Source organism: Oncorhynchus mykiss, chromosome 27 (genome assembly GCF_013265735.2).
Source record: "Oncorhynchus mykiss isolate Arlee chromosome 27, USDA_OmykA_1.1, whole genome shotgun sequence".
Lineage (NCBI taxonomy): Eukaryota > Metazoa > Chordata > Actinopteri > Salmoniformes > Salmonidae > Oncorhynchus > Oncorhynchus mykiss.
This window is the reverse complement of record NC_048591.1, coordinates 7,270,912-7,294,103: the sequence shown is the minus strand read 5'-3', so window position 1 is coordinate 7,294,103 and position 23,192 is coordinate 7,270,912. Positions and strand designations below refer to the sequence as shown.

Genomic DNA, 23,192 nt, shown 5'->3' with positions numbered 1-23,192 from the left:
ACACATGTTTAGCGGACGTTGTTGCGAGTGTAGCGAAACGCTTGCGGTGTTGATAAAGTGCTCTTATCATGTGTGTTAGCCTCTGAAGCCTCTGACCTGCGTCTAGCTTTCAAATAGTAGACTGTCCTCCTGCAGCAACTTGACAGACAGCTGAGATGCTTCTCACTCACTCACTACCTTACTGTATCTTGCTCTCACTCGTTTCTGCTCTAGCTCTCGCCTCTGCTTCGCTCACTTGCTGTGTAGGTGTCACTCTCACTCTCTCTCTCTCTCTCTCTCTCTCTCTCTCTCTCTCTCTGTGTCGCCCTCACTCTGAGGCGGTGTTAGTGCTGTTGATTGAACCTTTCCTCTCCTCCTGCCTCCCTCAACTCTGTCCGTTTTGCTCGGCGGAGGGAGGAAAGGAGGGAGGGAGGGATGAATAAATGATGGAAACAAAACAGCGTTGCTCTCCTCAGATCGATTGTGTGTGTGAGGAGTAAGGGAGGAGTTGAATAGGATGGTATGTGAGTGGTTGAAGAGGAGGAGAGAAGGATAGGTAGAGTGAGCATCCTTCCTGGTGCTTATTCACACAGTTCCCACTAAACTGAGTATGAGAGAGGAAGGCATGTACAGTACCCGTCAAAAGTTTGTACGCACCTACTCATTCCAGGGTTTTTCTTTGTTTTTACTATGTTCTACATTGTAGAATAAGAGTGAAGACATAAAAACGATGACATAACACATCATGAAGTAACCAAAAAAGTGTTAAACAAATCTAAATAGATTCTTCAAAGTAGCCACCCTTTGCCTTGATAACATCTTTGCACACTCTTGGCATTCTCTCAACCAGCTTCACAAGGAATCTTTTTCCAATAGTCTTGAAGGAGTTCTCACATATGCTGAGCACTTGTTGGCTGCTTTTCCTTCACTCTGTGGTCCAACTCATCCCAAACAATCTCAATTGGGTTGAGGTTGGGTGATTGTGGAGGCTAGGTCATCTGATGCAACACATAATTTTCCTTCTTGATCAAATAGCCCTTACACAGTCTGGAGGTGTGTTTTGGGTCATTGTCTTGTTAAAAACAAATGATAGTCTCACTAAGCCCAGAACCAGATGGGATGGTGTATCACTGCACAATGCTGTGGTAGCCATGCTGGTTAAGTGTGCCTTGAATTTTAAATAAATCACTGACAGTGTCACACCAGCAAAGCACCCCCAAACTACCACACCTCCTCCTCCATGCTTCACAGTGGGAAACACACATGAAGAGATCGTCAGATCATCCGTTCACCTACTCTGCGTCTCACAACGACACAGCGGTCATCAGACCAAAGGACCAATTTCCACCAGTCTAATGTCCATTGCTCATGTTTCTTGGCCAAAGTCTCTTCTTCGTATTGGTGTCCTTTAGTAGTGGGTTCTTTGCAGCAATTCAACCATGAAGGCCTGATTCATACAGTCTTCTCTGAACAGTTGATGTTGAAATGTGTCTGTTACTTGAACTCTGTGAAGCATTTAATTGGACTTAAATTTCTTAGGCTGGTAACTCCAATGAACCTATTGTCATGTATTGTCATGTTGTGTCTTTCTGTCCTTTCCTTTCACCCTGTCTCCCTCTGCTGGTCGTATTAGGTTACCTTTTCTCCCCCGCTTTCCCCCAGCTGTTCCTTGTCTCCTCTGACTACCTCATCCACCCCTTTTCCCACCTGTTCCCTTTTTCCCTCTGATTAGGTCCCTATATCTCTCTCTGTTTCTGCTCCTGTCTTTGTCGGATTCTTGTTTGTTGTGTTTCATGCCTGAACCAGACTATCGTCATGTTTGCTGTAACCTTGTCCTGTCCTGTCGGAATCTGCCGGTCTATCTGAGCCTACCTATGTTTGGTTATTAAAGAAGCTCTGTTTAAGTTAATTCGCTTTTGGGTCCTCATTCACTCACCGTAACAGAAGAATCCGACCAAGAATGGACCCAGCGACTTCGGATCCTCTCCACTCAGCCGTCGGGATCCAGGGAGCGATGCTAGGCAGACACGAGCAGGAATTGTCTGCTGCTCGACATGCCGTTGAGACCCTGGCCACCCAAGTCTCCAACCTCACAGAACAGGTTCACCATCTCCGCCTCGATCCACCGGCCACTTCCAGGGCTTTCGAATCTCCGGAGCCCAGAATCAATAACCCGCCGTGTTACTCTGGGGAGCCCACTGAATGCCGCTCGTTCCTCACCCAGTGTGATATTGTGTTTTCTCTCCAGCCCAACACTTACGCCAGGAGCACTGCTTGTGTCGCCTACGTCATATCTCTCCTTACTGGACGGGCTCGTGAGTGGGGCACGGCAATCTGGGAGGCAAGGGCTGAGTGTACTAACCAGTATCAGGACTTTAAGGAGGAGATGATACGGGTTTTTGATCGATCTGTTTTTGGGGAGGAGGCTTCCAGGGCCCTGTCTTCCCTATGTCAAGGCAATCGATCCATAACAGACTACTCTATTGAGTTTCGCACTCTTGCTGCCTCCAGTGGCTGGAACGAGCCGGCCTTGCTCGCTCGTCTTCTGGAGGGTCTCCGCGCAGAGGTAAAGGATGAGATTCTCTCCCGGGAGGTTCCTTCCAGCGTGGATTCCTTGATTGAACTCGCTATTCGCATTGAGCGACGGGTTGATCTTCGTCACCGAGCTCGTGGAAAGGAGCTCGCGCTCTCCGTTGCCCCCCTCTCCGCATCACTACCATCTTCCTCTGCCGGCTCGGGAGCTGAGCCTATGCAGCTGGGAGGTATCCGCATCTCGACTAAGGAGAGGGAACGGAGAATCACCAACCGCCTCTGTCTCTATTGCGGTTCTGCTGGTCATTTTGTCACTTCATGTCCAGTAAAAGCCAGAGCTCATCAGTAAGCGGAGGGCTACTGGTGAGCGCTACTACTCCTGTCTCTCCTTCAAGATCCTGCACTACCTTGTCGGTCCATCTACGCTGGACCGGTTCGTCAGCTTCCTGCAGTGCCTTAATAGACTCTGGGGCGGAGGGCTGTTTTATGGACGAGACCTGGGCTCGGGAACATGACATTCCTCTCAGACAGTTAAGGGAGTCCACGGCCTTGTTCGCCCTGGATGGTAGTCCTCTCCCCAGGATTCAGCGTGAGACGCTACCTTTAACCCTCACTGTTTCTGGTAATCATAGCGAAACCATTTCTTTTTTAATTTTTCGTTCACCTTTTACACCTGTTTTGGGCCATCCCTGGCTAGTTTGTCATAATCCTTCCATTAATTGGTCTAGTAATTCTATCCTCTCCTGGAACGTCTCTTGTCATGTGAAATGTTTAATGTCTGCTATCCCTCCTGTTTCCTCTGTCTCTTCTTCACAGGAGGAGCCTGGTGATTTGACAGGGGTGCCGGAGGAATATCACGATCTGCGCACGGTGTTCAGTCGGTCCAGGGCCACCTCTCTTCCTCCACACCGGTCGTATGATTGTAGTATTGATCTCCTTCCGGGAACCACTCCCCCCCGGGGTAGACTATACTCTCTGTCGGCTCCCGAACGTAAGGCTCTCGAGGATTATTTGTCTGTAGCTCTTGACGCCGGTACCATAGTCCCCTCCTCCTCTCCCGCCGGAGCGGGGTTTTTTTTGGTCAAGAAGAAGGACGGGTCTCTGCGCCCCTGCATAGATTATCGAGGGCTGAATGACATAACAGTGAAGAATCGTTATCCGCTTCCTCTTATGTCTTCAGCCTTCGAGATCCTGCAGGGAGCCAGGTTTTTCACTAAGTTGGACCTTCGTAACGCTTACCATCTCGTGCGCATCAGGGAGGGGGACGAGTGGAAGACGGCGTTTAACACTCCGTTAGGGCACTTTGAATACCGGGTTCTTCCTTTCGGCCTCGCTAACGCTCCAGCTGTCTTTCAGGCATTAGTCAATGATGTCCTGAGAGACATGCTGAACATCTTTGTTTTCGTTTACCTTGACGATATCCTGATTTTTTCACCGTCACTCCAGATTCATGTTCAGCACGTTCGACGTGTCCTCCAGCGCCTTTTAGAGAATTGTGAATTGTGAAGGCTGAGAAGTGCACTTTTCATGCCTCCTCCGTCACATTTCTCGGTTCTGTTATTTCCGCTGAAGGCATTAAGATGGATCCCGCTAAGGTCCAAGCTGTCATTGATTGGCCCGCCCCTAAGTCACGCATCGAGCTGCAGCGCTTTCTCGGCTTCGCGAACTTCTATCGTCGTTTCATCCGTAATTTCGGTCAGGTGGCAGCTCCTCTCACAGCCCTTACTTCTGTCAAGACGTGCTTTAAGTGGTCCGTTTCCGCCCAGGGAGCTTTTGATCTCCTCAAGAATCGTTTTACATCCGCTCCTATCCTTGTTACACCTGACGTCTCTAGACAGTTCGTTGTCGAGGTTGACGCGTCAGAGGTGGGCGTGGGAGCCATTCTTTCTCAGCGCTCCCTCTCTGACGACAAGGTCCACCCATGCGCCTATTTTTCTCATCGCCTGTCGCCGTCGGAACGTAACTATGATGTGGGAAACCGCGAACTGCTTGCCATCCGGTTAGCCCTAGGCGAATGGCGACAGTGGTTGGAGGGGGCGACCGTTCCTTTTGTCGTTTGGACTGACCATAGGAACCTTGAGTACATCCGTTCTGCCAAACGACTTAATGCGCGTCAGGCGCGTTGGGCGCTGTTTTTCGCTCGTTTCGAGTTCGTGATTTCTTATCGTCCGGGCTCTAAGAACACCAAGCCTGATGCTTTATCTCGTCTCTTCAGTTCTTCAGTAGCCTCCACTGACCCCGAGGGGATTCTCCCTGAGGGGCGTGTTGTCGGGTTGACTGTCTGGGGAATTGAGAGGCAGGTAAAGCAAGCGCTCACTCACACTCCGTCGCCGCGCGCTTGTCCTAGGAACCTTCTTTTCGTTCCCGTTCCTACTCGTCTGGCCGTTCTTCAGTGGGCTCACTCTGCCAAGTTAGCCGGCCACCCTGGCGTTCGGGGTACGCTTGCTTCCATTCGCCAGCGTTTTTGGTGGCCCACCCGGGAGCATGACACGCGTCGTTTCGTGGCTGCTTGTTCGGTCTGCGCGCAGACTAAGTCCGGTAACTCCCCTCCTGCCGGCCGTCTCAGGCCGCTTCCCATTCCCTCTCGACCGTGGTCTCACATCGCCTTAGATTTTGTCACCGGACTGCCTTCGTCAGCGGGGAAGACTGTTATTCTTACGGTTGTCGATAGGTTCTCTAAGGCGGCTCATTTCATTCCCCTTGCTAAGCTTCCTTCTGCTAAAGAGACGGCACAAATCATCATCGAGAATGTTTTCAGAATTCATGGCCTTCCGTCAGACGTCGTTTCGGACAGAGGTCCGCAATTCACGTCTCAATTTTGGAGGGAGTTTTGCCGTTTGATTGGGGCTTCCGTCAGTCTCTCTTCCGGCTTTCACCCCCAGTCTAACGGTCAAGCAGAACGGGCCAATCAGACTATTGGTCGCATCTTACGCAGTCTTTCTTTTCGCAACCCTGCGTCTTGGTCAGAACAGCTCCCCTGGGCAGAATACGCCCACAACTCGCTTCCTTCGTCTGCGACCGGGCTATCTCCTTTTCAGAGTAGCCTCGGGTACCAGCCTCCGCTGTTCTCATCTCAGTTCGCCGAGTCCAGCGTCCCCTCCGCTCAGGCTTTTGTCCAACGTTGCGAGCGCACCTGGAAGAGGGTCAGGTCTGCACTTTGCCGTTATAGGACGCAGACTGTGAGGGCTGCTAATAAGCGTAGAACTAAGAGTCCTAGATATTGTCGCGGTCAGAGAGTTTGGCTCTCCACTCAGAACATTCCCCTTAAGACGGCTTCTCGCAAGTTGACCCCGCGGTTCATTGGTCCGTTCCGTATTTCTCGGGTCATTAATCCTGTCGCAGTTCGACTTCTTCTTCCGCGATACCTTCGTCGCGTCCACCCGGTCTTCCATGTCTCCTGTATCAAGCCCGTTCTTCGCGCCCCCGCTCGTCTTCCCCCCCCCCCCCCCCATCCTTGTCGAGGGCGCACCCATCTACAGGGTCCGCAGGATTTTGGACATGCGTCCTCGGGGCCGTGGTCACCAGTACCTCGTAGATTGGGAGGGGTACGGTCCTGAGGAGAGGAGTTGGGTTCCCTCTCGGGACGTGCTGGACCGTGCGCTGATCGAGGATTTCCTCCGTTGCCGCCAGGTTTCCTCCTCGAGTGCGCCAGGAGGCGCTCGGTGAGTGGGGGGGTACTGTCATGTATTGTCATGTTGTGTCTTTCTGTCCTTTCCTTTCACCCTGTCTCCCTCTGCTGGTCGTATTAGGTTACCTTTTCTCCCCCGCTTTCCCCCAGCTGTTCCTTGTCTCCTCTGACTACCTCATCCACCCCTTTTCCCACCTGTTCCCTTTTTCCCTCTGATTAGGTCCCTATATCTCTCTCTGTTTCTGCTCCTGTCTTTGTCGGATTCTTGTTTGTTGTGTTTCATGCCTGAACCAGACTATCGTCATGTTTGCTGTAACCTTGTCCTGTCCTGTCGGAATCTGCCGGTCTATCTGAGCCTACCTATGTTTGGTTATTAAAGAAGCTCTGTTTAAGTTAATTCGCTTTTGGGTCCTTATTCACTCACCGTAACACCTATCCTCTGCAGCAGAGGTAACTCTGGGTCTTCCTTTCCTGTGGCGGTCCTTATGAGAGCCAGTTTTATCATAGAGCGTGATGGTTTTTGCGACCGCACTTGAAGAAACTTTCAAAGCTCTTGATATTTTCCGTATTGACTGGCCTTCATGTCTTACAGTAATAACGGACTGTCATTTCTTGCCATAAGATGGACTTGGTCTTTTACCAAATAGGGATTTCTTCTGTATACCACCCCTACCTTGTCACAACACAACTGATTGGCTCAAACACATGAAGAAGGAAAGAAATTCCACAAATGAACTTTTACCAAAGGCACACCTGTTAATTTAAATGCATTCTAGGTAACTACCTCATGAAGCTGGTTGAGAGAATGCCAAGAGTCTGCAAAACTGTCATCAAGGCAAAGGTTGGCTACTTTGAAGAATCTCAAATATAAAAAATATATTTTTTGATTTGTTTAACACTTTTTTGGTCGCTACACGACTCCATATGTGTTATTTCATTGTTTTGATGTCTTCACTATTATTCTACATAGTAAAAAATAAAGCATAACCCTTGAATGAGTAGGTGTGTCCAAACCTTTGACTGGTACTCTAGTTCTTATCATTGACTATAGTTTTATACTTTACTGTGATGCTCCTTTACCATACAGAGACGCGTTTCCCAAAACATAATAATCTTAGGCACTAAGATCATTGTTCCTCCATTGCCTAATGGACTTAACCTTTTACTGCAGTGAGCTAAATCAGGGTCACACCGAGGTTACATCCCAATATTACACTTTATATACCCTACCGTTGAAAAGTTTGGGGTCACTTAGAAATGTCCTTGTTTTTGAAAGAAAAGCAATTTTTTTTTGTCCATTGAAATAACATAAATACAGTGTAGACATTGTTATTGTTGTAAATGACTATTGTAGTTGGAAACGGCAGATTTTTTTATGGAGTATCTACATAGGCGTACAGAGGCCCATTATCAGCAACCATCACTCCTGTGTTCCAATGGCACGTTGTGTTAACTAATCCAAGTTTATCATTTTAAAAAGCTAATTGATCATTAGAAAACCATTTTGTAATTATGTTAGCACAGCTAAAAACTGTTGTTCTGAATAAGAAGCAATTAAACTGGTCTTCTTTAGACTAGTTGAGTATCTGGAGCATCAGCATTTGTGGGCTTGATTACAGGCTCACAATGGTCAGAATCAAATAACTTTCTTCCAAAACTCATCAGTATATTCTTGTTCTGAGAAATGAAGGCTATTCTATGCAAGAAATTGCCAAGAAACTGAAGATCCTATACAACGCCATGTACTACTCCCTTCACAGAACTGAGGCCCCGGTGCACAACTGAGCAAGAGGGCAAGTACATTAGAGTGGCTTTGAGACACCTCACAAGTCCTCAACTGGCAGCTTCATTAAATAGTACCCACAAAACCCCAGTCTCAACGTCAACAGTGAAGAGGCGACTCCGGGATGCTGACCTTCTAGACAGAGTTGCAAAGAAAAAGCCCTATCTCAGACTGGCCAATAAAAAGGAAAGATTAAAATGGGCAAAAGAACACAGACACTGGGCAGAGGAAGATTGGAAAAAAGTGTTATGGACAGACTAATCTAAGTTTGAGGGGTTCGGATCACAAAGAAGAACATTCGTGAGATGCAGAAAAAATGCAAAAAATGCTGGAGGTGTGCTTGATGCTATCTGTGAAGCATGGTGGAGGCAATGTGATGGTCTGGGGGTGCTTTGGTGGTGGTAAAGTGGGAGATTTGTACAGGGTAAAAGGGATCTTGAAGAAGGAAGGCTAACACTCCATTGTGCAATGTCATACCATAACGACACTTAATTGGAGCCAATTTCCTCCTACAACTGGACAATGACCCAAAGCACAGCTCCAAACTATGCAATATCTATTTTGGTAAGAAGCAGTCAGCTGGTAATCCGTCTATAATGGAGTGGCCAGCACAGTCACCGGATCTCAACCCTGTTGAGCTGTTGTGGGAGTACCTTGACCGTATGGTACGTAAGAAGTGTCCATCAAGCCAATCCAAATTGTGGGAGGTGCTTCAGGGAACATTGGTTGAAATCTCTTCAGATTGCCTCAACAATTTGACAACTAGAATGCCAAAGGACTGCAAGGCTGTCATGGCTGCAAATTGAGGATTCTTTGACGAAAGCAAAGATGGACACAATTATTATTTCAATTAAAAATAATTATTTATAACCTTGTCAACGTCTTGACTATATTTCCTATTCAATTTGCAACTAATTTCATGTCTGTTTTCATGGAAAACAAGAACATTTCTAAGTGAACCCATATTCTGAACGGTAGCGTACATCACAGAAGACTGAGATATAACACAACTGTTTGACATAGAAACACCAGATTTTGGGCTTTTAATCATTATTTATTTGTATAAATTATCGAAAATGTAACATTCCACCCATGAGGCCACTAGGTAACGTGACTTTATTATGATTATGAGTAAGAAACATTTATTCTGGTGTCAAAATGGACTATTAAGTGTAAATAGGATACATTTGGTCATACAGTTAGTCCCGTTCAAAACTGAGATTTACAAGATCATTAAAAAAAAATACGTAACGGGTGGCAGGGTAGCCTAGTGGTTAGAGGGTTGGACTAGTAACCGGAAGGTTGCAAGTTCAAACCCCCGAGCTGACAAGGTACAAATCTGTCGTTCTGCCCCTAAACAGGCAGCTAACCCACTGTCATTAAAAATAACAATTTGTTCTTAACTGACTGGTGTGTAGCAGTTTGGGTTTATTTCAATCCTGCCCACATATCCACAGCTGGCAACACCTAAGTAATCATCAATTCGGAGCACAGCTGCATAATGCCCACAGTGAATTTAGTTTGACTTTGGATATCCCTATGGGGCTAGTTAGGGACCATCAGTAAATTACACAATGTGCATGGGACAATATTTTAAATGTTCAATGGCTCCAAATTTCAATGACTTAAAAACCTCAAACCAATGATATACCAATGATATATATATATATATATATTGACAGTCCCTAACTAGCCGCACAGATAGGCTATCCAAAGTCAAACCAATGGTGACACACTGGCCAGCTGAAGCTAATTGGCCAAAGAAGTTGGCTAGCTTGCTAGCCAAGGCTAAGTCCAGACACAAGACTTGGTTACGCTGTTTCAATCTCATTCTCAGTCGCATTTCCTAATGAGGAGGATTAAACCCTAAAATGATCTTAGTGCGAAAGTTGAATCTTATATTTCGGTGGAAACTCATGTATAACGAGTATTTCCCTGTCGGACTCTGTCCCATTATTTCCCTTGTCACTCCCGCCATCCATCCCACCTTCATTCTTCCCTGCATCGTTCTCTCTCCAGTCCCAGCAATGATCACGTCGCACCCCAACACCACCATGGCCATTAAGGGCCAGATTAAGGAGCTGAACTGCACAGCGAGGGGGGAATGGCCTATCATCATCCGTTGGGAGCGCGGTGACACGGTCATCGACCCCGACCGTAACCCTCGTTACGCCATCACCACCAGCCCCAACGAGAAGAGTGACGAAGTATTGTCTACGCTGAAGGTAGGTCACACACAGATACTGTAGACATATGTATACACACACACACACACGCAAACATACAGTCAGACACAGAAACACACACACACACAGATAACACACGCGCCATTTAGAGGGTTAGGACATCAGATACACCAAATTGAGGATATTAGATCAGATGAGCTGTGTATGGAAGTGGCTTCACGTAGTCTGCCTCTCTCTGTCTCTGTGTGTAGCTGAAGCCAGCAGAACGTGGTGACTCGGTCTTCTTCTCCTGCCATGCCATCAACTCCTATGGAGAGGGACGAGGACTCATTCAGCTCACTGTGCAAGGTCAGTGGGTCAGACAATCAGCCAGATGGAAATGCTTGGGTCACATTCATTAGCGCACACCGTAGCAAAGCCTTTTGCAATGGAAAATGCTAGTTCAGGTAATCATCCCTGTTTCAGTCCGTTTTCTTTCGTTTGGTGCCTAGTGAATAGACAACTACCTGCTTACTGTGACGTGAATCGGGAGAGAGCAAAAATCAGTACAGGATCGCTTTCTTTCACACTATGCTAATGTTCTATTCCCTCTACACTCTTAAAAACATATGTGCTATCTGGAAATTAAAAGGGTTGTCCCCATTGGAGAACCCTATTGGGTTCCAGGCAGAACCATATTTGGTTCCATTTAGAACCCTTTCTACAGAGGCTTCTACCTAGAACCCAAAATGATTCTACCTGGAACTAAAAAGAGTTCTACCTGGATCTAAAAAGGTTTCTTTCTACCTTACATCTTTCTCCTTTCCTTTCTTTCTTACTCTCCCTCTTTCTCTCCCTCTTTCTCTCCCTCTTTCTCCCTCAGAGCCCCCAGACCCTCCAGAGTTGGAGGTGAGGGAGGTGAAGGATCGGAGTATGAACCTGCGCTGGACCCAGAGATTTGACGGCAACAGCATCATCACCAGCTACGACATTGAGTACAAGAACAAGACTGGTATGCCAGGGGACAGCGGGGGTTAAACTGGGGATTGACTATTAGTCGGCACTGAGAACATAACTATAACCGACTAATTTATCTTCTCTCTTTTGTGCACACACTCACACAAACACACACATACATATATATATATATATATATATACATACACACTCACTTACACACACACACTCTCTCTTACACACACACACGCATAAACACACGCAGATCCATGGGAGTTGAAGCATGCCACCCGTAAGATCTCTCCCACCAATAACCAGGCCAACATCGTGGATTTACACCCTGCCCAAGTCTACAGCATCCGCATGTTCTCCTACAACAAGATCGGACACAGTCAAGCCAGCAAGGAGCTCACCATCAGCACCGAGGAAGCGCGTGAGTCTAACACAACCACACACACACACACACACAAAGTATTCAGACCCTTTGACTTGTTCCACATTTTGTTATGTTGCAGCCGTATTCTAAAATGTATGAAATGAAACAAAACCCTCAGCAATCTACACACAATACCCCATAAGGACAAAGTGAAAACAGGTTTTTAGATAATTTTGCCATTTTTTTTTTTTTTTTTTTAAATACTTCATTTACATAAGTATTCAGACCCTTTGCTATGAGACACGAAATTGAGCTCAGGTGCTTCCTGTTTCCATTGAGTTTCCATTGATCATCCTTGTGATGCTTCTACAACTTGATTTGGAAATGCACACACCGGTGAGAGCAAAAACCCAGCCATGAGGTCGAAGGAATTGTCTGTAGAGCTCCGAAACAGGATTGTGTTGAGGCACAGATCTGGGGAAGGGTACCAAACAATGTCTGCATCATTGAAGGTCCCCAAAAACACAGTGGCCTCAATCTTAAATGGAAGAAGTTTGGAACCACCAAGACTCTTCCTAGAGCTAAACTGAGCAATCGGGGGAAAAGGGCCTTGGTCAGGGAGGTGACCAAGAACCTGATGGTCACTCTGACAGAGCTATTGAAATCCTCTGTGGAGATGGAAGAAGCTAACAAAATGTGGAAAAAGTCAAGGTGTTTGAATATTTTCCGAAGGCACTGTTACAAGCACACACACAAATACGCACAAACAGATATCGACGAGATGACCTTAGTCAATCCGTTTCAGTGCAGTCAATCTCTCTTTTCCTCCCGCCAGAGCCCGATGGTCCTCCTATGGAGGTTTTCCTCCAGCCTATGACCTCACAGAGCATCCGCGTCACCTGGAAGGTAAACCACCTATAGATTCAAGACTATTACAAACATCATAGCAATATGACATGAGATGCTCTTTACAGGTCGAGGCCCAGTCTGAAATTAAAACCTAGAATCACATATCTGTTCACGCCACAGAACTCTATCAATGTCAATTTTTTATCCTCTTTCATTCTCTCATCCCTCTCTTCTCCCTCTAGGCCCCTAGGAAGGAGCTTCAGAACGGGGTGATCCGGGGTTACCAGATTGGTTACCGTGAGAACGGGCCGGGCAGTAACGGCCAGTACAGTATCGTTGAGATGAAGGCTACAGGGGACAGTGAGGTGTACACCCTGGACAACCTGAAGAAGTTTGCCCAATATGGAGTGGTGGTCCAGGCCTTCAACAGGGCTGGCACAGGCCCCTCCAGCTCTGAGATCAACGCTACCACACTGGAAGATGGTAGGGGGCATGGAACACACACACACACACACATGTACGCATACACACACACAAGCCTGCAAAGTTCTGTCTATACCCAAACAGTTTGAACTTCTAATTAAAAAAATTAACCTGTCCAGAATAAGTCTCTCACTGTTGCCGCCTTCTATCGACCCCCCTCCGCTCCCAGCTGTGCCCTGGACACTATTTGTGAATTGATCACCCCCGATTTAGCTCCAGAGTTCGTTCTGTTAGGTGACCTAAACTGGGATATGCTTAACACCTCGGCAGTCCTACAATCTAAGCTAGATGCCCTCAATCTCACACAAATCATCAAGGAACCCACCAGGTACAACCCTAAATCAGTAAACATGGGCACCCTCATAGAGATTATCCTGACCAACTTGCCCTCCAAATACACCTCCGCTGTTTTCAATCAGGATCTCAGCGATCACTGCCTCATTGCCTGTATACGCCATGGGTCCTGTCAAACGGCCACCCCTCATCACTGTCAAACGCTCCCTAAAACACTTCTGCAAGCAGGCCTTTCTAATCGACCTGGCCCGGGTATCCTGGAAGGATATTGACCTCATCCAATCAGTCGAGGATGCCTTTACCATTACATGCAGTCAAAGGCTAGCTTTTTCGAACAGAAATTCACATCCTGTAGCTCGAACTACAATAAGTTTTGGGACACTGTAAAGTCCATGGAGAATAAGAGCACCTCCTCCCAGCTGCCCACTGCACTGAGGCTAGCTAACACGGTCACCACTGATACATTTCAATAAGCATTTCTCAACGGCTGGCCATGCCTTCCTCCTGGCTACTCCAACCCCGGCCAACAGCTCCGCCCCCCCCCCCCCCCCCCCCCCCCCGCAGCTACTCGCCCAAGCCTCCCCAGCATCTCCTTCACCCAAATCCAGACAGCAGATGTTCTGAAAGAGCTGCAAAACCTGGACCCCTACAAATCAGCTGGGATAGACAATCTGGACCCTCTCTTTCTAAAACTGCAATCCCTATTGCCAGCCTGTTCAACCTCTCTTTCGTATCGTCCGAGATCCCTAAAGATTTGAAAGCTGCCGCGGTCATCCCCCTCTTCAAAGGGGGTGATGCCCTAGACCCGAACTGCTAGAGACCTAGATCAATCCTACCCTGCCTATCTAAAGTCTTCGAAATCAAAGATAATAAACAGATCACTGGCCATTTCGAATCCCACCGTACCTTCTCCGCTGTGCAATCCGGTTTCCGAGCTGGTCACGGGTGCACCTCAGCCATTCTCAAGGTACTAAACGATATCATAACCGCCATCGATAAAAGACAGTACTGTGCAGCCGTCTTCATCGACCTGGCCAAAGCTTGCGACTCTGTCAATCACCGTATTCTTATCGGCAGACTCAATAACCTTGGTTTTTCTAATGACTGCCTCGCCTGATTCACCAACTACTTTGCAGACAGAGTTCAGTGTGTCAAATCGGAGGGCATGTTGTCCGGACCTCTGGCAGTCTCCATGGGGGTACCACAGGGTTCAATTCTCGGGCCGACTCTTTTCTCTGTATATATCAATGATCTCACTCTTGCTGCGGGCGATTCCCTGATCCACCTCTACGCAGACGACACCATTCTGTATACTTCTGGCCCTGGCTTTGACACTGCTAACTAACCTCCGAACGAGCTTCACTGCCATACAACACTCCTTCCGTGGCCTCCAACTGCTCTTAAACGCCAGTAAAACTAAATGCATGCTTTTCAACCGTTCGCGGCCCGCACTCGCCCGCCCGACTAGCATCACCGCCCTGGATGGTTCCGACCTAGAATATGTGGACAACTATAAGCACCTAGGTGTCTGGTTAGACTGTAAACTCTCCTTCCAGAATATTGGAGAAGTGGTTTACCCATACATTTCCATTTTGGATATATAATTCTTTGTGTTGGTTTGTTTAGTGTTTTCCAATTTTCCCAGAAGTGGTTAGAGTCTATTGATTCTTCAATTACATTGAGCTGATGTCTGACGTGCTGTTCCTTTTTCCGTAGTGTATTTCTGTATCGTTTTCATGATTCACCATAGTAAAGGCGTAGACTCAGGTTTTCCGGGTCTCTGTTTTTGGTTGGACAGGTTTCTCAATTTCTTTCTTAGATTTTTGCATTCTTCATCAAAACATTTGTCATTGTTGTTCATTTTCTTCGGTTTTCTATTTGAGATTTTTAGATTTGATAAGGAAGCTGAGAGGTCAAATATACTGTGAAGATGTTCTACTGCCAGGTTTACACCTTCACTATTACAGTGGAACGTTTTGTCCAGGAAGTTATCTAAAAGGGATTGAATTTGTTGTTACCTAATTGTTTTTTTGGTAGGTTTCCACACTGTATTCCTTCCATCTATAGCATTTCTTAATATTATTCAGTTCCTTTGGCTTTGATGCTTCATGATTGAGTATTGCTCTGTTCAAGTAGGCTGTGAATTTTGCTCTGTCAGTGGGCTGAGTGAACACTCTGAGAGACTGTGTTGAGGTCAGTGATAAAGTAGTCTACAGTAATTCTGCCAAGAGATAGCTATAGGTGTACCTACCATAGGAGTCCCCTCGAAGCCTACCATTGACTATGTACACACCCAACGTGTGGCAGAGCAGTAGGAGTTGTGACCCATTTTTGTTGGTTATGTTGTCATAGTTGTGCCTAGGGGGGGGGCATATTGGGGAGGGAATACTGTCACCTCCAGGCAGGTGTTTGTCCCCCTGTGTGCTGAGGGTGTCAGGTTCTTGTCCGGTTCTGGCATTTAGGTCACCACAGACGAGTACATGTCCCTGGGCCTGGAAATGATTGATTTCCCCCTTCAGGATGGAGAAGCTGTCTTCATTAAAGTATGGGGTTTCTAGTGGGGGGGGATATAGGTAGCACACAGGAGGACATTTTTCTCTGTTAAGATCATTTCCGTTTGAATTTCTAGCCAAATGTAAAATGTTCCTGTTTTGATTAATTTAATGGAGTGAGTTAGGTCTGCTCTATACCAAATTAGCATACCCCCTGAGTCTCTTCCCTGTTTCACACCTGGTAATTTGGTGGGTTTGACTGCCAGCTCTCTCTAACCAAGAGGGCAACCAGTGGGTATGTCTCCTCTATGCCATGTTTCTTGTAGGATGACAATGTGTCTGTATTTCCGATTTCTTTGATGAAGTCTAGGTTCCTGCTCTTTAGGCCAAAGGCAGATGACCTCAGGCCTCGGATATTCCAGGATGAGATAGTGAAGGCTTCCATAAAGTGACCAATGTTGTTTGGCTTCAGGCCAGTAAGTGTGAGCAGAGCCTGCTGAACATCTGGTACATGCCATTGGCTTGGGTTAGTGTAAGAGTTTGGGTTGGGCCTGTTTGTCCGCTCACGGCCTGGGCGTATGTGTGACTTCCATGGTGAGGCCCTCTTTGTGGGAATGGGGTTGACAGGAGGGGCATAGGTCTAATCTGAGGGGGCCTAAATGGGGTGTGGGAATGGTTGACTTGGGGGGGGGGGGGGGGTATGTGGCTGGTGGTGATGTGGTCTGGATGTAGGTCCCCTCGGCATGGGTCCTCTATGTGTAGGTCCGGGAGGGGGGGTCCCGCAGGTTTGTGACAGTGTCTCGCTGGTCTGGGCGGGGTGTCTATTGATCTGTTGCTCCTGTGTGAAGTGTTGGGGCTGCGTTTGAGCGCGATGTAGAGTCCGTGCGAAGGTGGGCACTGCTGCCTTGTATACTGTAGGTGGACCTGGTCATAGAGGCTGTTCAAGTTCAGGGTGGAGTGGTGGGCACTGCTGCCTTGTATAGGTGGACCTGGGCATAGAGGCTGTTCAAGTCCTTGGTGAAGTGGTGGGCAAGGAAAACAGTTGGGTTTGTGGAACAGTCACAGGAAATACTTGTTTGCCTGCTGTCTCTCCCCCCATACCTCTCTCTGTGTCTGGGTGATCTCTCCAACACTCTCCTGTGTATTTCCCCCTCTCTCTCCCCCCATCCCTCTCTCTCAGTGTCTGGGTGATCTCTCCAACACTCTCCTGTGTATTTCTCTCTCTCCCCATCCCTCTCTCTCAGTGTCTGGGTGATCTCTAGCGGGGCGTCTCTCCAACACTCTCCTGTGTATTTCTCTCTCTCTCCCCCATCCCTCTCTCTCAGTGTCTGGGTGATCTCTCCAACACTCTCCTGTATATTTCTCTCTCCCCCCCATCCCTCTATCTGTGTCAGGGTGATCTCTCCAACACTCTCCTGTATATTTCTCTCTCCCCCCCATCCCTCTCTCTGTGTCAGGGTGATCTCTCCAACACTCTCCTGTGTATTTCTCTCTCTTCCCATCCCTTTCTCTCAGTGTCTGGGGTGATCTCTAGCGGGGCATCTCTCCAACACTCTCCTGTGTATTTCTCTCTCTCTCCCCCCATCCCCCTCTCTCTCAGTGTCTGGGTGATCTCTCCAACACTCTCCTGTGTATTTCTCTCTCTCCCCCCATCCCCCTCTCTCTCAGTGTCTGGGTGATCTCTCCAACACTCTCCTGTGTATTTTTCTCTCTCTCCCCCCATTCCTCTCTCTCAGTGTCTGGGTGATCTCTCCAACACTCTCCTGTCTATTTCTCTCTCTCCCCATCCCTCTCTCTCAGTGTCTCGGTGATCTCTCCAACACTCTCCTGAGTATTTCTCTCTCTCCACATCCCTTTCTCTCAGTGTCTGGGTGATCTCTCCAACACTCTCCTGTCTATTTCTCTCTCTCCCCATCCCACTCTCTGTGTCTGGGTGATCTCTCCAACACTCTCCTGTGTATTTCTCTCTCTCTCCCCCCATTCCTCTCTCTCAGTGTCTGGGTGATCTCTCCAACACTCTCTTGTGTATTTCTCTCTCTCCCCATCCCTCTCTCTCAGTGTCTCGGTGATCTCTCCAACACTCTCCTGTGTATTTCTCTCTCTCCCCATCCCTCTCTCTCAGTGTCTGGGTGATCTCTCCAACACTCTCCTGTGTATTTCTCTCTCTCCCCATCCCTCTCTCTCAGTGTCTGGCTGATCTCTCCAACACTCTCCTGTGTATTTCTCTCTCTCCCCATCCCTCTCTCTCAGTGTCTGGGTGATCTCCAGCGGGGGGTCTCTCCAACACTCTCCTGTGTATTTTTCTCTCTCTCTCCCCCCATCCCTCTCTCTCAGTGTCTGGGTGATCTCTCCAACACTCTCCTGTGTATTTCTCTCTCACTCACTCACTCAAAAAACATTTATTTGCTTTATTGGCATGACTTAACAATGTACATATTGCCAAAGATGACTTTGGATATTTATAATATTAAAATAAGAAGAATCAAAATTGTCACTGGAACAACCGTAACAACAATGGCCAAGGGTCAAAATAACCATACATTGAACAATAAGCATTCAGTAGAGGACATGTGCAGGTTGATTGGTCTGTCAGACACTGTCCCTCAACTTATGGCAGGCAGCAATGTAGTGCGCTGCCAACCCACAGCTCTCTGCGTCCTCCCCCAACAGGACGGGTATTCTATTCTCACCAAAGAGGTCTTTGAATAAGGGTTTCAAATTTGCGGAAATGACACTCTCTAATTATTTTATATTTTTTACATTTAGTCAGGAAATGCAGCTCCGTCTCAGGTTCTGATGTTGTGCAGTGGTTGCACAGCCTTTCCTCTACAGGGAGCCAGGCTTTCATCTGTCTACCCTTCTCAATGGCAAGGCTGTGCTCACTGAGCCTGTACTTGTCAAGGTTTTTCTAAGGTTTTGATCAGTAACCATGGTCAAATATTTAGCCACGGTGTACAGTCGATTTAGGGCCAGATAGCACTGCATTTTGCTTTGGGCTTGTGTTTCCCAATAAGCAATGTAGTTTTGTTTTGACTGTGTTGTAATTTGGTTTATTCTGATTGATTGGATGTTCTGGTCCTGAGGGCTTCAGTGTGTTAGTAGAAGAGGTTTGTGAACTCAGCCCCAGGACCAGCTGGATGAGGGGACTCTTTTCTTTGTAATGATATGACAGGGGGTCACTGTATTTTAGATGTTTCCAAAACTACAATTTTTGAGTTTTTATTATTAGTGGATATTGACCTAATTCTGCCCTGCATGCATTGTTTATAGTTTTCCTCTGGACATGTAGGAGAATCTTACAGAACTCTGCATGCAGGGTTTCAATGGGGTGTTGGTCCCATTTGGTAAAATCTTGTTTTGCAAGTTGACCCCACACCTCGCTGCCATAAAGTGCAATTGGTTCAATGACACATTCAATTAGTTTAAATTCAAATTTAAATACCTATTAAAATTTGAATTTGTTTTTGAATGGCATGCCCTGCATGCTTTCTCTCTCAGCTCATTCACTGCATCAAGGTGTCCAGTTGAGCTTATTTTGAAACCTAAGTAACTGTAGTGTGTGCAGTACTCTATATTTTATAGCAATTGAGGTCTCTTTGGTCTCTGTGTCTGGATGATCCCTAGCAGGGTGTCTCTCCAACACTCTCCTGTGTATTCCTCCTCTCTCCCTCTCCCTCTCCCTCTGTCTCTGTCTCTGTCTCTGTCTCTCTCTCTGTCTGGGTGATCTCTACCGGGGTGTCTCTGCAACACTCTCCTGTGTATTCCTCCTCCCTCTCTTGATGTTTTTCTCTTGCTATGAAATATGAAAACACACTCTATGAATACACACGCACAAGAATACACACACACACACACACACAGTTGGCTGAAGCCCTATTGGTCCAGAGCATTGCTCTTCCCAGTGGCTGTCTCCGTGGTGACAGTGATATTGATGGCCATTATGATAATAGTGATAACAACAAGCATACTAAAAATAATTCTAATTAGCTTGTCTCTCTCTTTCTGTTTGCTTCCTGCCGTAATTATCCACAGCTGAACGCATTGTCTCCCTGCTCCCTCTTTTCATCTTTTTCCTCTTCCTCTCCTCCTATGCCTGCGTTCCCTCTCCTCCTCTCCTCCTCCCCTCTCTCTCTCTCTCTCGCTCCAAAAAAAAAACACCTTTCATTTGTCTCTCTGCCTCTACTCCCTCACAAGCTGCCTCACATCTCCCCCCAACACTTTCACTCTAGTCTCTCCATACTTCCCTCCCTTCTTGCCTGTTTTGATGTTTTCCTGGTTCTTCTTTTTTTCCTACCTTTTCTCTCACCTCTCTGTCTCTCGTGATTCCTCCGCCCTTCCCTCGCTCCTCCCTCCTCCTTTGTGTTGTATTCGGGGTGAATTGATAGTAGTAGGTTGTGATGGTGTCAGGTCTGGATCGTTGCGAGTGGTAAGGAGCAGGTTATGATTGTGTCAGGCCTGTAACGTTAACGTCAACTGGGGGTTGTGAGCAGAGAAGGACCCTCAGACCTAATAACACAAGCCCCTCATTTCTCTTCTCCCCTCTCCCTCCCTCTCTCCCTTCCTCCCCCATTTCGTCCTCCACAACTCCCTCTCTCGCCACACCAGCTGTGGCTTCCCTATCGTTGCAAGCCAACTCCACCGCTTTCATTTCTCGCTCTCTCTCTCTCTCTCTCTCTCTCTCTCTCTCTCTTTCTCGCTCTCTCTCTCTCTCTCTCTCTCTCTCTCTCTCTCTCTCTCTCTCTCTCTCTCTCTCTCTTTCTCTCTCTCGCTCTCTCGCTCTCTCTTTCTCTCTCTCGCTCTCTCGCTCTCTCTTTCTCTCTCTCGCTCTCTCTCTCTCTCTCTCTTTCTCTCTCTCTCTCTTTCCATTCAGTCCGCCTCCATCCAATCATCCTGTTCCTCTTCTTTCTCTCACAAGTCCAGATCTGTTCATCCTCAATAGTGGTGTTATTCAGCCAGTGAAAGCCCATTGGTCAGCGAGCCAAGGGCAGCTGATAGATAGAAGGGGCACCTGGGAGAAGTGAGACAGAGGAACCTTTTTGACGCCAATGTCTTCACATCAGAGAGGACAGATGTGTCTTTAATTGATTTAGAGTCATCACTCATCTGATGTTTAGATATTTAGGCTAATCTAGGCTTTGGGTTGTGTTTTTACATGTGTAGGTTTTACTACTTGGTGTATAGGAAATGGTCCCTAACTGTTGTGATCAACATGTGGTATGTTGATGGGTCCTGATCATAATCTCTCCCCCCTTCCCTCCTTCCCTTTCTCCAGTGCCCAGCCAGCCGCCCCAGACCGTGCGGGCCATCTCGGTGACATCCGACGAGGCAGTGATCACCTGGGCGGAGCCCCCGCGTCTGACGCTGCACGGCGTGCTGAAGGGCTACCGGGTGGTCTTCTGGTCCCTCTTCCCCGACGGAGGTGGGTGCTGTGGGGGCCCGATTTACCCGCAGGCACGGGCACAGGGCCACGGGAAGAGTAACTATCACTTCTACGCATCTGACCTCTGGCCCCTCCACCCTGAGTCAACCTCAGTTTGAACTTTAACCTTTCAACCCTCAGCCCTGACCTCTGACTGCTACCTAACCTGGTTTATGTACCAGACCTTATTTGCTGGTCTTCCTTGAAAACATTTTTTCTGGCGAAATAAAACATGTATTTTGTGAATCCTTGAAATCAACCCCAACCACCAGCCTGCTGCTCTTACTACACATGTTCTAAGCAAATGCCGACAGACCCCTAAACTAGCTGATCATACTACAAACCGGAACCTCCTCAAAGCTACTCCTCATGCAGCGATACTGTGTCCAGTTATCTTGTCTGTCTCTTTGTGCATGTGTTGGTGTGCTTTTTGTGGTTTTCTGTTTTTGGAAACTCATCCTGAGGACTGATCATATCCTTTCCCTGTTTTCCAACTCCTTCCCCTGCTCGTCCTCTCTTCTTCCCCTCTTCCCCTTGTCCTTCTGTCTAACTCTGCACACTCTCTTCACTCTGCTACCCTCTGTCCCTCCGTCTCTCTCCATCCCGCTCCCTCTGTGTCTGTCAGAGTGGGGAGAGATGCAGAACATCACGACAACCCATGAGCAGGTGGAGCTGAGAGGGCTGGAGAAGTTCACTAACTACAGTGTGCAGGTGCTGGCCTACACCCAGGCTGGGGATGGGGTCAGGAGCAATGTGCTGTACATCCAGACCCGCGAGGACCGTGAGTGCGCGCACATGCACATTCACACACACACACACGCCCCCCCCACATACACAAACATATACAGAGGAATGCATGCACACACAAAATACACACATGTTTTGAGGGCGTGGCCTAATGCTAGATAAGGTGTGGGATCCCGGGGTTAGTGTGAGTGGGATGGATAGATGGATGGATGGATGGCAGGGGGCTGGGGTCAGTGTGAGGGGCAGGATGGATGGATGACAAGACGCTGGGCTGGGGTTAGTCTGTGGGGGGTGAGGGGGTGGATGGATGCCAGGGGGCTGGGGTTAGTTTGTGGGGTGTGAGGGGGTGGATGGATGGATGGATGACAAGACGCTGGGCTGGGGTTAGTTTGTGGGGTGTGAGGGGGTGGATGGATGGCAGGGGGCTGGGGTTAGTTTGTGGGGTGTGAGGGGGTGGATGGCTGGCAGGGGGCTGGGGTTAGTTTGAGGGGTGTGAAGGGGATGGATGGATGACAGGGGGCTGGGCTGGGGTTAGTTTGTGGGGTGTGAGGGGGATGGATGGATGACGGGGCTGATGTCAGGTTTAGGAAGCTGAGGTTGCTGATTAATGCCTATTTGTGCTGTGATGTGCTATTACTAGTACTAATGAGAACTAAGAAGCCAAAGGGTGTGTGTTTGGAGGGCATAAGGGGTGTGTGTGTGTATGTGTGTGTGTGTGTGTGTGTGTGTGTGTGTGTGTACATCTGCATCTACATGTGTGTGTCCAGCTCAGCACCCAGCACAAGGAGAGAGATTAATTATTTGTGGCTTAGAGATAATTAATTTTGTGCTTACACTGGTGGGTTGTGGATTACATCCTCTCCTCCCTGGGGCAAGGCAGGGGTGGGGGCTAGGGTTTGGAAACAGAGGGAAGGAGGGACGGAGGATAGGAGAGATTCTCAGAAGTCTTATTTCAGCGGAGGTCTTTCTTCTATTCCTCTCTCTCTCTCTCTCTCTGTTCTCTATCTTTCTCTTGCCCTCTGTATTCTCTCTGTGTATATGTTCTTCAGACTGGCTTTGTGTGTGTGTGTGTTTGTGTGTGTGTTGGCTAGCTGAGTGTTCCTCTACGTCTGATGTGGGTTGACAGTGTGTCCAGGGGCACCCTCTTCACATACGTCCAAGATAATTCTCTCTCTTCTCCCTCTTTTCATTCGTCTCGCTCTCCCTAGCTCTGCCCCTAGGTCTGTCTCCAGCATATGGAGTAGTGATTGGAGTAGAATTGTGCAAACGCCTCTCTCTCTCTGTCTCCCTCTCTCTGCTTCTCTGTCTTTCTCTCTCTGCTTCTCTGTCTTTCTCTCTCTGTTTCTCTGTCTTTCTCTCTCTGTTTCTCTGTCTTTCTCTCTCTGTTTCTCTGTCTCTCTCTCTGTTTCTCTGTCTCTCTCTGTCTCTCTCTGTCTCTCTCTCTCTCTCTGTCTGTCTGTCTGTCTGTCTGTCTGTCTCGCTCTCTCT

General features: G+C 47.8%; 1 protein-coding gene across 4 annotated transcripts in view; it reads left to right on the top strand.

Moving 5' to 3' along the window:
• LOC110507059 (Down syndrome cell adhesion molecule-like protein 1 homolog) overlaps window positions 1-23,192 on the top strand; it is a 159,901-nt gene that overhangs the window by 117,598 nt on the left and 19,111 nt on the right. For all 4 annotated transcript variants that reach the window (XM_036964925.1, XM_036964924.1, XM_036964923.1 and 1 more), the window contains exons 13-20: window positions 9,942-10,147; window positions 10,360-10,456; window positions 10,971-11,099; window positions 11,310-11,477; window positions 12,256-12,326; window positions 12,512-12,752; window positions 20,811-20,957; window positions 21,583-21,738. In XM_036964925.1, coding sequence (XP_036820820.1) covers window positions 9,942-10,147; window positions 10,360-10,456; window positions 10,971-11,099; window positions 11,310-11,477; window positions 12,256-12,326; window positions 12,512-12,752; window positions 20,811-20,957; window positions 21,583-21,738 — 1,215 coding nt within the window. The remainder of the gene's footprint in view (window positions 1-9,941; window positions 10,148-10,359; window positions 10,457-10,970; window positions 11,100-11,309; window positions 11,478-12,255; window positions 12,327-12,511; window positions 12,753-20,810; window positions 20,958-21,582; window positions 21,739-23,192) is intronic.